This window comes from Pteropus medius, unplaced genomic scaffold, assembly GCF_902729225.1.
Source record: "Pteropus medius unplaced genomic scaffold, Ma_sr-lr_union100, whole genome shotgun sequence".
Classification (NCBI taxonomy): domain Eukaryota; kingdom Metazoa; phylum Chordata; class Mammalia; order Chiroptera; family Pteropodidae; genus Pteropus; species Pteropus medius.
Window position 1 is genome coordinate 11,984,472 of NW_024344370.1, and position 15,339 is coordinate 11,999,810.

General features: G+C 38.2%; 1 protein-coding gene across 14 annotated transcripts in view; it reads left to right on the forward strand.

Moving 5' to 3' along the window:
- The window catches only part of MAST4 (microtubule associated serine/threonine kinase family member 4), a 513,739-nt gene that overhangs the window by 491,938 nt on the left and 6,462 nt on the right, over nucleotides 1-15,339 (forward strand). For 10 of the 14 annotated variants that reach the window (XM_039870096.1, XM_039870097.1, XM_039870098.1 and 7 more), the window contains 5 exons: nucleotides 778-978; nucleotides 3,287-3,516; nucleotides 4,106-4,228; nucleotides 11,904-12,040; nucleotides 14,883-15,064. In XM_039870096.1, the coding sequence (XP_039726030.1) occupies nucleotides 778-978; nucleotides 3,287-3,516; nucleotides 4,106-4,228; nucleotides 11,904-12,040; nucleotides 14,883-15,064 (873 nt within the window). The remainder of the gene's footprint in view (nucleotides 1-777; nucleotides 979-3,286; nucleotides 3,517-4,105; nucleotides 4,229-11,903; nucleotides 12,041-14,882; nucleotides 15,065-15,339) is intronic. The other 4 variants (XM_039870100.1, XM_039870108.1, XM_039870110.1 and 1 more) reach the window with 1 other exon arrangement.

Here is a 15,339-nt window from a genome sequence, read left to right on the forward strand (position 1 = left end):
AAATTAAAAATAAAGAAAGCATGGCTGGTTTAAAGGAAAGGGGATTTTCCTACTAGTCTAATTACTTCGGGGCAGATCAGCATTTGCCACTGTCTAGATTAAAAGCCAGGAAGATTTAGGGAGCTATTGAGTAATGTAGCCAAAATAATATCCTTTTTCTTGTCCTTTGAAATTTAGAAGAAGCTTAGAGTGAAAGGTGTGAGAAGTCAAAGGGGACGCTTTAGGCACTTTTCTAGAAGTTACATACCTGAGCCTAGTATGAGATGTGTCCTGGGAAGATGGTAGAAGATGACACAGGCATAAGTCTACATGAAGTAATTAAATGATGTCCACATATCAAAAACCATTATTAATAGCATTGCTAATTATGATCATTGTTATCATATATGGTAGGTAGTCAAGTTATTCATAAAGTGATATTTGGTTCATAACATGGCCTTTCATGGTGAGGTGGGGGAAAGTTGTCTCTACAAGGGTTATAAAATGTAGATTCTAGAAAGTAATTATTCCAGTTAAATGGAGTCATTGATTGAGAATTAGCAGACTTGTATACAACTGGAATGAAACCTGAATGGACACCTTTTTCATCTTTTCCTCTTCCACGTCACCTTTCTCAACCCATCATGTGATTTTAATGTTTGCCTGACACTGCAGGGACTCGTGAGTCACGAGGGAATATGTTTCCCAGCGTTTGTCCTTTCTCCTCTCTCTTCTCCCCTTTTGCCAGCTCTCTTATCCTGTTTTCCTGAACGTGTTTATCCCTTCTTCTTTGTACAGTTGGCAGTTTTTCAGAGCACTTGGATCAGATAAATGGACGAAGCGAGTGTGTGGACAGTACAGATAATTCCTCAAAGCCATCCAGTGAACCCGCTTCTCACATGGCTCGGCAGCGCTTAGAAAGTACAGAAAAAAAGAAAATCTCGGGGAAAGTCACAAAGTCCCTTTCTGCCAGTGCTCTGTCCCTCATGATCCCAGGAGGTAGAGAGATATCTACTCGCATGAAATTGTGTGATTTGTGCATGTGGCCTCCTCCCCCTCCCCCAGTTTGGAATGCTGATTGAGACGCAAGATTGCATGAAGCTGCAAAGGTGCCTAGCCCAGCTCTCTAGAGCTCCCTGCAGGCCCTCCAGAGTTCCCAGAGAGCTTGTGTGCCTTATTTCTTCTCTCTTCTTTCTGCATCAGGAGATGAGGCAGGCTTCTTTTCACAAAGCATTATTGCTTTTATATGTTTCCTTTTTTTCTTTTTTTCCTCCCCTAGCCCCAAGTTAAGTGATAAATGTTCCTCCTCTGAATAATTTTTCTTCTCTAGATTATGCATCATTTATATACTTTACAGAGCTGTTTACAGCATCTGTGTGGGAAAGCTAAGTATAGTTTTTCTCATCTAATTAATGAGGAAATAGACACAGAGAACATAAGTTTTTTATTTCTGGGGATGCAGAGAGTCACAGACAGCACTGAAATTGTTTTCCCAGCCCTGTCTGTTGAGCTATGCTTCCTCCTACTGGTAGTCAAATCATTTTCTGCCCTGTGTTAGAAAACTGGGCTTAATTATAGTTTTCTTGAATTGCAGTATTTTTGCACAACCTGGTTGTGTCTCTAGTACTCACTAAGTCTATAGTAATTCTACTAGCAAAGATGAAATACACACCCTCGTGGTTATGACTTCTCACTCACATGACAGCATGAGAATGGAAGTGGCAATCGAATTATATTGCAGATGGCCTGCATTTGGAAGAATACAGACCATGTATAAAAGGGATTGTTTACATTTTTGAAATTTCAAATTTGTGCAAAAAGAAAGTAGCTATAAACAAATGCTCATTTAAGGGTAGTACTCACTCTACCACATTGTTTTCTGGGAGGTGTCCCATTCAGCACAATAAAACAAACACCTGTCCCCGGTAGTTTGAGGGACTATTCATACCCGAATGCAGTAGCCTCACTGCAGCTGCAGTCAAGGAGGTAAGTGCAATCTGGTCCAGCTCACTTTTGAAAGCTGGCGAGAAAGCCCACATCTTGGTAAAATAGAGCAATTCAGGAGGTAAGGGAAACCGTCATGAAGTAATGGATCCCAGGCCTGGCTTTTCTACGGTTTGGTCTGTATATCCACCCTGTCCTCCCTCCTCTTGCTTGCATGTTTTGAATTTCCCTGCCCACCACTGTGTGTCTTTTCACCTGGGCTCTTGATTAGACAGAAAGTAGTCAGCAAAAGAGCACCAAGATGCCACATGAAGTCAGAGACTGAAGGAGCATAGATAGTGGTACATTTAGCTCATTGTTCTACTTTGGACAGACATCAGAACTGGAGCAAAACATGGTTTGGGTACTTGGAGCTTCCTGTGGCCACAATGCTACCCACCACACTGGTGAGTCTTTGGTAGCGCTGGCACTTTGTAGCCTGGCTCCAGCTGAGCTCACATTTAAACCTCAGCATCTTTGTAGATTATTCTTTTTCTCAAGCATATACACACACTTCACCTAACAGTTAAGATCTGTTTAGATTCACATAACTGGAACAGTGATATTAGCTATGAATTAAAAGAATGTTTGCTTATAAAAGAAGGAAAACAGTAGTATTGGTGTTTTGTAATAATAACTGAGTTCCTCTAAAAATTTCTACATTTCACCTGCATTATCCTCTCAAAAACCTTATTATAAATACAGGTAATATATAAAGAGAATCAAATGTAACCATAGTAATAAGGAGTGATTCTTTATAAAGAAGTTGCTATTTCAGTGCTTTCTTGATCAAAATTTTCAAATCAATAATTCAATAATAATGTAAAAAGCAGCTGGTAAATTGAACATTTGCTTCTTGGCAATGAATGTTTGAAAAGGGCCACAAGATTTGGAGCCTGAGAATCTCCTACTATAGTCTAGTCTTTTCTGTGAGGGTGGACTTGAAATCCATACAGCTATAATTTGTTTCTTTAATTAAAATAAAATGCATTAAATAAAAATATCACAACAAGATAGTACTTAAGTTTTATGTGTGTTTTAATTAGCCTAGAAAACTAAGAAATTATAACTTTTGATAATAATTGAAAAATTAGCTAAAATTGAAACACTTTTAAAGTTTCCCGGATACGCTTCTGTTTTGAAATCCATGATAGTTACTACTAGAAATATTTTTATATTATTTCTTCTTCATTTTTTCCATTAAAAAAAAATAAATTCGGTTTGCAACCATGCTTCCAATCCCGGCAGGTCTGAGGTGAGGGCTGGCTGCATGTATGTCTGTGTGACCAGAATCAGCTTTGATGACTGGCTACTTTTTTTGCAGATATGTTTGCTGTTTCTCCACTGGGAAGTCCAATGTCTCCCCATTCCCTGTCCTCGGACCCTTCTTCTTCACGGGATTCCTCTCCTAGCCGAGACTCTTCTGTGGCCTCTGCCAGTCCACATCAGCCCATTGTCATCCATAGTTCAGGGAAGAACTATGGTTTCACCATTCGAGCCATCCGGGTTTACGTGGGAGACAGTGACATCTATACAGTTCACCATATTGTTTGGGTAAGACCAACAGCCTCTCACGCCTTGCTACTTTTCATTCCCAACCAAACTGGAGAATGGATAAATTGTCTCACACACAGTTAACAGCAACTGTATTTTCTGTTAAGCTGGCATCTGGGACCTGTTCCATTTTTCTTTTAGTCTTTCCTTTTATCTATGTGGTGGAATTGAATTTAGTACAAACTAATCCTTTCTCATAGTTCTATTAGTTTTCATATTTGATTGTCCACTGGTTGTACCAAGCTAGTAGAAATAATCAAAGACAGTCCTATTTCCATCCTTATCTATTTTATTTTATTTATTTTATTTTTTCAGTTTTTTCCCTGACCTGCTTTTAAAAAAAAACAAAACAAACAAACAAACAAAAAACTAGCTTCTTAAATCACCTGAAATTTTTTTAAGGAACCATAGGAATTATCCTGTTATAGGATGATAACAGAATAGAAATAGTAACTGTGCTTTTTTGATTTCCTTTTAGAAGCCTAAAGGTCCTTTGCTAATTAACTCGAATATTCTGCCCGTAGAAATAGGAGGCATTAGAGCTGTCATTTGTTTCCTTACAAATGTACCCTCTCTTCTTGGACTCTAGAATGTGGAAGAAGGAAGCCCAGCGTGCCAGGCAGGACTAAAGGCAGGGGATCTGATCACGCACGTCAACGGGGAGCCGGTGCATGGGCTTGTTCACACGGAAGTGATAGAGCTCTTGTTAAAGGTATTGTCTTTTATATGTCACAGCTGTACAGATGAGGCAGGTAGCCAGAAATAACGAGTACTAGGAATTCTATACTTGAGTTCTAGAGTGTGTCTCTGATGTACTCATTACACACATGGTCTTATTACTGGGAAAAGTATTCATTAGTCTCAGGTTCAGGTTAAAGACAAAGATGTGAATTCTCTCATTTTATATGGTGAGAAACATGTCCTTATATCTACACTAACATTTCTTAATTTAATTTTTCTTCTTATTTGAAATTACAAATGGTAAGAGTTCTCTTTGTTTTATATACTTCACATAGGAAAATCTGTTTGGAAATCAAGTATCCCAAAGGTAATTTTCTTCAGGAACATTCAGGAGATTTTATTTTAGTATAGTGGAAGTCAAAGTGGTATTAAACTATGGGATTTCATCTGAAAGTTTAGTCTGAGAGTTAGATTTCCTTTGAAAGATAGAATTGTGAATGTAAACACATATACTATAAATTATATAAATAACTGGTAATCAAAGAAGGAGTTCTAGAAATCATTAAGCCCCCCCCCCATACAAATGACTTTGAGTAGAGATCAATTTCTATTTAAATGTAAGCTGAATAAAGCTGAGGGAATAAGATCACGGGAAATATGAATAGGAATGGAGAGAAAGAATCTATTCTGATCCTCTCAATTCTGTTGTGTTTTTTGCTTTGCCACCTGCTGACTCTAGGATATAAAATTATAGTTTCAAATATGGATCTGGTTAAAATAAAGATGAATTTGAGTTTGATATTAAATTTTTTTCCGAAAAAAACTGATTTATCTGGGATCAGAAATACAGTGTCTCTAGTTGTAGGATTATTTTACAGACAGCAGATTTTTGGTTGACCTCTTGCTTCAAGAGCATGATTTCAGATAAACTATGGCCTGTTGAGAAACAAAGCATATACACATATATGGCATTTAAATAATGTGCATTCAGATCATTTCTAGAGTACTGGCTCTATGGCAGGTGCCATAGTAGACATTAGTAACACAGTATTTAGGTATGATTCTTGCCTTCAAGAAATATGAAAGATGTAGATGTGCAAGCAGATAAAATACAACTTAATTAGGGCTGTAGCATAGGGAGTAATTTCATACTTGTTTTTAGTACATTCAATAAGTGGGGAGAGGCATCACAGGGAAGTGACATTTAACTGGAACTTGAAAAAAATGAGAGATTTGAAAGGTACTACAGAAAGTGAGTCTGTAAAAGCCTTTCAAAAGTAAATCTAGTTGAGTGATTTTCTCATTCCTTCTCCACCATTCCCTCAGCCAACACAAGTGTATTCTTCAAAAGATTCTAGGTCTGGCCTATGTTCCGGGAGTAGTAACAGCATGTATGCTTAAAGGTCCAGTGTGAAGTAGCAGATTATAGGAAAGTTATTGCCACTGATTAATTCACAGCATTAATGAGATTTTGGTCTTGGGCTCAGGCCCCAAAGAGGTTGGGGGTCTAGCTTTGCCGTTATTCATACCCAAAGGATATTCCTCTAACTCTAGCCAGCTTTCTCACAAATGCGTGCTATTGATCACCAAAGGGATAGGACTGAAGATTGAGAGAACATTGCAGAGCCATAGGCAGGAAATCACCTTATGGTCATGCTGACACATGGCAAATGTGACAGCAACTCTGCAGGAGAGATATGGAGTTACTATTAAAACTTCCCACATAATCCCAGCCTTTACCCAGATCTTGGTATATAGGTGGGTACTCAATAAATGTTCGTGGAATTGAGGTGACCATGGGGTTCTCCTTTGATTGCTGTCCAAAAGTTAACCATGGGAAGAGTCAAATACTGCATATCTACTTTTGTTGTGTCTTGTCTCCTGTCTTGTACATGCCATTCATTTGATAATTAAAACCTTAAGATTGATGGAGTTAGTTTACACTTTTGCAATATGCCTACTGGGTAGAACCATGCCACTTCTAGAACCTACTTGGATAAGATGAGTTTTGGGTTTCATTCACCATCTATCTCTGATAATATTCTTTGTCCAGGTGCCTGGGCTGTCTCTCTGTCTACTTTATCCAATATATAAGCCTTTCCAGTTAGTTAGAGACCACACAGGTAGACAGACAGAGGTGCTACCTCTAAAATGCTCCTTGAGCTTTTCTAGGAACTAACTTTGACCCTTTGTTTGGGGTAATAAATCTGTTTTATAGATGAGCTTGTCTTAGTTGTTATCAATCCTACTAGAGCTTTCCCATATCTTGGCATTAGCAATTAAAAGAAGGTCAAAGGGATTTTAAATGGTAACATGTTTGGCCTTCTACATTCTTTATAACCATATTGTGTTATTTATGGCATAATTCCTGCCACAACATATTTTTACATAATTTCACACGTCTACTCATAAAAACAGAAGAAATAATAAACTGAAATATGCATCTCTAGAAAATATGCATTTGTTTTGCTGAGACATAATTGATCATTTTCATCATTTATTTGGTAATTATTTTAATATGATTCTGGATTTTAAAACCTCTCTCCCTCTTCTATGAAATTTGAATGTACATTTCTCCCGAAGGTCTCTTGGCAGAATCCCATGATCTCATGTATAACATTTTGCCCTCATCTGGTTACGGAGTGCCTTCGTTCCTACATCTAGTCAATGTGTGTCTGAAATTGTGTAAACATGCTGAAATGGAGAACCATTGGCACCCTTCAAAGCCATGGCATGCCCTGTCACAGACCCAAGCAGAGGATCCTGCCTCTGTTCATTAAGGAAGCACTCAGAAGGGGTAACCAGTGTAACAAAACAAAGAGGATACAAGGGATTTAATTATCTTCCCAGTAAATTGTGTAATCATGCAGCTTTCTTCCAAATTTAACTACAGGTCTTAGACAAAGTGTAAAGTGACTAGTATCAACACTGGGCTCCCATGTGCCACCACTGGTGGAACATCAGGGTGGTAGCTGTATTTTTGTATTCCTGGATGCTGTTTACGTGATGTTCTATACTTACAAACTACTTCACAAAATCTCATGGCACCCTTAGAAAAAGGAAGAAGAGCTATCAAACAGGGCTGCATGTATATGATTAGAAACACATGAATATTACTTATTTATTGTTTGAATTGTAAACATAGTAAGCATAGTCCATGCTTGTTTCATGGCTTCACTGTGGTCACGGGTGGAGGCTGTGTTGGCCCCATCATATCCCCTGCCCACATAACCTGCCTAGCTTAACCTCTCTAGTTCAGGAAACACTGTGCTCAACCAGGTTGCTTTCCCAGGATAGCAGTTGTTTAAATCCCCAATGTATAAGAGAAGCCCTAAAATTTTATCAACCCCTGCTTCAAAAATTTCTTCTCTGTGAACTCTGGGGAACCTCTGGATACTAAACCTCTGGGGACCATCAAATAGCCTCATTATTACCACCCTCACATATTCACTGAGCCCCTGAAATGTGCAGAGCTTTGTGCTAGGTACTGCAAGAGTCCCACAACAGATGACACATAAGAATAATAGATAATAGAGAGTGCTTTACATAAATAAGCTCAGATAATCCTCATACCCTGTGAGGTAGGTGCTATAAATATAAATGCCCCCATTTTACAGATAAAGAGATTAAAGCAGAGAAATGTTAGCAGAGCAGCCCAAGCTTATCTGCTAGGAGGAAGCAGAAGATTTACACCCTTGCTGTGTAGCAATGGAGCCTGTGCTCTCAACTACTACACCAGATTGCTTATACATGAAGTTCTCCGATTGCCATTAGCTAACAGTCTGATGTTCACAGGGGAAGACAGTAGCCATACCCGGCTACAATCAAAACATTATGGAACAGATTGTAAATATGGCCCAAGTTCTGAAAGAGTGATGGCCTTCCACTGTGGTGGACAGATGTGAGCAGTTAGGGATCATCTGTGCAGGGCTGTGAAGGCCGGTTGGAGATTTAGTATATGGGAAGGGGATGCAGGACGGTCTAGGCAAAACAAAGAGAGTGCATAAAAACACGAGGGTCAGAGAGCTCAAAGTGCTTGAGATACATGAGTAAACCAGTGTGGCTGGAGCTTAGGTTCAAAAAAGGGTTGAAGTGTGCAAGATGGCTGGGGCTGGATTGTGATGTGTGTGAATTAGAGCAAGGATGCAGGTATGCAGGAAGAGTGCCATTCCCCATGTGCGTTTTGCAGAGGAAGAAATGTAAAAACAGTCTAGCTCAAGAGGTACCCAAGGCCAACTCTTAAGTAACAGGGAACCAGATTAAGAGAAGAGATTGAATAGACTGACTTCTATTGTATTCAGTTCAGCCAGCTTAAAATAATTGCTCTCCCACTGTGCACTGATCACACAAATAATTTAAAGTAAAAGTGAACTAACTGAATATTTAACAATCACTGGTCCCATTTTTTGCTGTTATTTTTAAACAAGTACCACAGAATTTCTCTGATAAGAGGTCATTCATTCTCCAAGGGAATTTGTTGAGGAACCGACCGGCTAGCTACATGGTGCCATTTAGGCAGCCTTCCCTGTAGCTGATCCACCAGGTGGCAGTCTTCCTATTTCTCACCTATTCTCTATGAAGTTATTTTTTCAGTCATTTATGATTTTTGTAATCATTAATGTTTCTAACCAAATATTGGTACTCTGCCTCTTTGTTTTTTTTTTTTTTTTTTTTCTTTAGGGAAATTATCTCTTGTTGTGTCTCCATAAGTCTAATGAACTGTCCTCTGGACCAACCTTATGTAGAAACAAGGAAAACTGGATTTGTTTTTTATAGGCAAAGGGGACATTTGTACAGTCTAGTGATGTGTTCTGATTTAGCATTCCTGGTTGAACTATTTTCTGACAACAGATGTTCGACATTTATATTTCTTTTATACAATGTTTACATTATTTTTATATCTCCTTAATTTTTTCTTGGCAATCTGATACTAGGATCATTCCTCTTGTCAGTGCAGTGCCTGGTCCCGTCACTACCACTTTTCCTTAAGTACCAGACATGGATGTTGCTCGGAACAAGACCGGTGGAGAGGATCTGGGCCTGCTGTGCCCTTGAGGAGCAGGCTGAGGGGGTGAGGGGTGGGACAGCCAGATTTGGGCTCTTCCACTGGGTGCCACGATCCTGGAAAAGAAGAACCTCAGTGTCTCTGAATCTGTTTTCCTTATCTATAATGCAAGGATTACAATCCCTTCCCATATCATCCGGTTGTAAAAATAACAACAGCAACAATAAAACAGCCCTTGGGACCTGATTGTGAAAACAAAGTAAAAGAATATATGTGACAAATACTTTAATATTCAAAACGTGCTTTTAAAATACGGAGTGGCATTGTTAGCCTCTTATCGATAAAGGTAGAAAAGTCAGTGCTGTATTATGTGAGAAAGGGGTGGAACTGGATTCAGCGGAGAGAGGATTGCCCATGATCATTATGGCCCTGTGTGTCTGCTCTGTATATGAATGTAGAAAAGGATCGGAAGAGCTTCTGTGAAAGATGAACCCCAACCCTGTTTGTGCCCTTTTCCTTCACCGAAGGCATATGGGGAAAACTAAAATTTTATTATGGTCTTGCTCGATTTGTGAAGAAAAGATTCCATTCCAAACAGTCTTTATCAACAGGCCTTTTAGACTTACAAGCTGAAATTTCCATCTAAAAATAAATAGAATTCCAGTCTCTACTATCAGATAAAGGTTTATGTTTAAAGCTCTGGCATTTGCATATAGAACATATAATTTATTCTTTCATAATGAAAAAAAATTTCTATTCAAGTTTAAATCCTATTTACCTAAAATATTTTTTATAATGATGATATTAGGTACAGGATTATATGTTCTTAAATATATAAAGACTCTGAAATCAGTAATAAAATGCCAAGACTTTTAGATACTAAATTGGATCTAAGACATGAGCAAATCATTCCCTAAAGAAATACAAATGACCAAAATAAATGAAACAACATCTGGCCTGTTAATTGTCAAAAAATGAAAATAAAAAGTGATGTAACTTTTTCCTATACAATTGGTAATTTGTTTAATGTTAATATTCAGTTCCGACAAACCTATGATAGGATAGGTACTCATGTGCTGCTGGCAAAAGTATAAATTGGCATAAGCTTTCTGGAAAATAGTGTATCAGTATGTACCAAGAGTCTTTAAAAAGTTCAGATAGACCCTTGGATTCAGTGCATGGAATCTAATTACCTAATCTAAGGAAAGTATCAGGTTAGGACAGTCATATATAGATAAGAATATTTATTTCGACTCTTAGAAGAATTTAAAAGTAGAAAACAATAGCAGTAGGGAAATAGTTAGATTTTGTTTCACCCATCTCATGGAAGATTACAATACAGCCAATAAAAACTATGTTCTTAAAGGATATTCAGTGGTGAGGGGAAAGGTTTTCAAAGTTACATAATGTGAAATGAAAAAAACAGCATAAAACTTAATATTAGATTAATTTAAAATTAAAATGATTTATAAAGTATGTCTACATATATGCATAATTTATGCTTGCTCGAAAAAAGACCTGCAGGAAATAATACTGAAATATTACAGTGTTAGCTGAGTGGTGGACTTCTCAATGATTCTTTTTTTTTTTTTTACCTATAGTTTATTTTCTTCTTATAATAGCATCTCATGCTTCCAAATTGGAGAGAAGTGGGAGAGTAGACCTTACCATTAAAACAGTCAATCACTTGTTTTTTTCAGTCCCTGCCCCACCATACTTAACTCCCCATTGCTTGTACCCCCTAGAGCTGAGCTGCTAAGAGTCTTCCAGGCATGGGCTTTTTAAAAGGCCCTTTTCTTTTATTTCTGGTCTTTTCAGGGTAATTAGACCCACTCGTGACTTTGAAAGGACATGTTTCTCTCTTGGTTATTAAGAAATTCAAGAAGGGGTCACTGATGCCGGAGTGAAGAGAGTCAGTCCTGCCCACCTGCCCTGGGCACCCCTCAGCCCAGCTTCTGACACATTCTCCAGTTCGTCCCCAGCAAGCCCCTATCCCAGGACTGGGTGAAAAGACTCATGAACACACCAGGAATTACCTCACCACGTGTGACCTGGTTGAAAAAAGGCTGCTTCATACTCACTGGCATAAACTTGACAGCTCTGCAAACTGACAGGTTTTATGGTGATCGAAAAGGAACCTCTTAAAATAATGAAAAATAAAAGTCTCATTTTATTCCGTTACTCTTTGATTTCTAGGTCAAAGGAAAAACACGAAAATGAGAAAAAAAGAAAAATAAATCAAGAAGAGCAGACAGCCCCTGGGCACATTTGCGCTTAATACATATGGATGAAGCTGTTATTTATAGAGCCTTTGCATGTGTCACACTGGGTGCTAAAGGCTTTACAAACTCTACCCTATGTGTGATCCTCAGAGGAGCCCCTGTGAGGCAGGTGTGATTTCACTGTGAGGTAGCACAGGAAGTGGGGGCAGAGAGAGGAGAAGCAACCTGTTCAGGTCCCAGAACTCGGATTTGAACTCAGATCTGTGCAGTCCAGAGCCCACCCTCTAAAAGAAACCTCACATTTTGCCTCTACTCAGTTTGTATTCCCCAGGATTTCACGTTTAAAAGGATCATTTAGAAATGAAAGTCCTTTTGTATGTATGTCTTTGTGTATCTTTGTCTTTGAATCTCCTCTCTCGGTTCTGATCTTGTTTCATTACAGCATTTCCCTTTAATATCAACGCATTTTATTTTTATAGAGTGGGAATAAGGTGTCAATCACTACTACCCCGTTTGAAAACACATCAATCAAAACGGGACCAGCCAGGAGAAACAGCTATAAGAGTCGGATGGTGAGGCGGAGCAAGAAATCTAAGAAGAAAGAAAGTCTAGAAAGGTTAGTTAAAGCAGTGTTCTTTGCGAGGTTAGTGCATATTCATGTTAGAGGAAAGTTACTCCCAACTTAATTTAAATGCTTACATGTGAAAAATATTATGCTGAGGTTTACATATATTTATACATTAAAGTTCATATTCATAATAGCATTATTTTTCTTAGTGAAAAGGTTTACACAGTTTTATTGTAGAACAATTCAGATTGCTTTTTCTCATGTGTGTGAACCATGAAAAGCCCTTTGCTCTTTCTTAAGCCTCTAGACTTCATTTCAGTTGATTTGGATTTGAGGAACCAAACCTTCAGGAACTTTAAAGCATTAAATCTACATTTAATAATGCCCTTCGCATTTTCTAAAAACAAACAGTTGCTATTTTCTAAATGCCAGACATTCTGAAATAACTATATTTTTAAAGCATCTAAATAAGCCTAGAAATAAAAAGACTTTGTTTTACTGATTGAAAAATCTCACTAGATTACCCATTTGCCATCTGGGAGGCACTGTGAGTATCTTTCTGCGTTCTGTGCCGACACTGGCAAAATACAGGTCTGTGTTTCTGGTGGGGACGTTTCTTGCCAGGCAATTGTCTGGATGTGCTCCTGCACAGTGCTGCAGCTCCCCTCCTTAACCCACTTAAATCTAATGTGTCTGATTATATTAAAAGGATTTTCGATGATAGAAATGTAGAACAATAAGCAAATGTAAAAGGAATGCTTATCAACTCCAGGAAAGACAACGCTGTACAAGAAAAGAAATAGAATTATGCTTTTCATGGCCCAGCTGTGAACAATATTTATAATATAAACACCAGCCCTTTTTCTACCCCCAAATTTTGGCTTTATTGAGAGGAAGAAAAAAGTGGACGTGTATTTGGTCAGAAGGTAGAAGAGCTTAATTCTCATTTTCTGAGGTAGGACCTCAACAGATAATTTCCAAAACTGAAAAACTAAAAAGCAACGTAAGCACGTTACTTAGCAATATGCAGACCAATGGGAGAAAAAAATAGATAAAAGGGTAGAGATTGATTTATCTGGGGAGTGGGCAAAAGGCAAAGCAGGGACATTGTTATTTTTCATTATAAGCTTATAAAACTGTTTGATGTTTTAACTCGTGTGTTCATTACTTTGATTAAAATTATACACATGCACAAACACATAAATTCTGAGATTCTGTTTTGTTTTGTTTTGTTTTTTTAATGTATGCTTTATATTTTGATTGTGCTTTAAGTCATTTAAAACACACTATTCCAAGGGGTAGCAGAATTTAAACTTTTTGCTTAAGATTATCGGGAGTTAGGGAAGCTTGCCACATGGTAAAGAAACTGTACAGCCACCTGCACTTCTAAGCCATTTGAAGCTGTGCTTTTTGCTTTAAGACGTGCTTGTTGAACGCTAAATACACATTTGCTTCTGCTGCAGCATGGTGTCTGCTGCCCTGCTGATATGATAAGCTTCAGTTCACCTTTCTCGGTTTTTCTATGTAAATGTACAACCTACATTGTCCTTAGGAATATTCAAGAGCCCACAATGGTATAAGCACAGCTAACAACCCCTCGTAGATAAAGCCTCTGCCCAGTGTGTCGCCATTGAAGTATTCTATATCCAAGATGATAATTTTTTTCCCAGAGATATACTTTGTATTATCTCTTAATTAAATTTTGTCAGTATATCTGAGGGTACATACTCAGAAGCTTTCAGGCAAAGAACACCCTCTTCATAAACTTGGCAAATAAACGAATGAATATATATTTTTTTCCTATCTTCCCAGCTGTTCTCGAAGTGTTTAAGGTTAAGAGAACTTCCATTGTATACTATCAAAGACTCTTCCTTTCTAAGTCATAAAAGTATTTTTTAAATAAATTTATTTATTTAAATTAGTTTCGAGTATACAGTACATTGGTTAGACATTTATATTTATAATATTCATAAAACGATCCCCTAAATTGCTTCCTCCCTCCCCTGGCCTTCCACTTAACCATTATATTAATGCTAACTACATTCCCTCTGTCATGCTCCCCATGCCAACTATCAACTAATTCGTACTTCTTTAACCCTTCACCCCATTCTTCCAGCCTTCCAAACCCCCTCCCCTCTGTCTGTCACCAAATTGTCCACTATATTTGTGAGTCTGTTTTTGATTAGTTTGTTCTTTTTGTTCCTTAGATACCGCAAATAAATGAAATCATGTGGTATTTATCTTTCTTTGTCTGACTTATTTCACTCAGCATAATAACTTCTAGGTCTATCCATGCCGTCGCAAATGGTAGCCACAATGAGATATCACCTCACGCCTGTCAGAATGGTTATCATCAATAAATCAGAAAACAGCAAGTGTTGGTGAGGTTGCGGAGAAAAGGGAACCCTTATACATTGTTGGTGGGATTGCAAATTGGTACAGCTGCTATGGAAAACAGTATGGAGGTTCCTCAAAAAATTAAAAATGGATATACTTTTTGACCTAGCAATTGCACTTCTGGGTATTTATCCAAAGAAAACCAAAACAACAATTCGTAAAAATCTATGCACTCCAATATTCATGGCAGCACAATTTACAATAGCCAAGATATGGAAGCAACCTAAATGCCTATCGACAGATGATTGGATAAAGAAATTATGGTTCATATATCCAATAGAACATTACTCAGCCATTAAAAAAAATGAAATCCTACCATTTGCAATGACATAAAAATATTTTTAATATAAAATGAGATCCCACTCTTGAATAGGATCTGCCACCATATCGCTGTCTCTGGCACAGAGATACAAACAGAGCAGCTGGTATTGTGGGGATGCAGGAGTAGTTCTGAAGGTAGAATCTGATCAATTGCCTCCTGTTTTCACTCTAGGAGGAGATCCCTTTTCAAAAAACTAGCCAAGCAGCCTTCTCCTTTACTCCACACCAGCCGAAGTTTCTCCTGCTTAAACCGATCTCTGTCATCAGGGGAGAGCCTCCCAGGGTCCCCCACTCACAGCTTGTCTCCTCGATCTCCTACGCCCAGCTATCGCTCCACCCCTGACTTCCCATCCGGTGAGTGAGTCTCCTGGACAAGACAACAAGGGAATGTTGAGAGGAAGTCAAAGTCACCATGTGAGATCCTAAAACACAAGAGGATTGTTCCAGTTTAAAGATCATCAGATAGGGCCGTTCGCACCATTCAAATGTGACAGCAAGTTCTGGATTAATCCTTGGCGTGGGGAGGTTTATCTAAAAAGTGTTCATTCATTAGCATTAGATGCAAATTGCTGACCTTTACCTGACCTTACCTAAAACAGTTTGGGCTGGAAGCATTGAAGGGAAAGGGA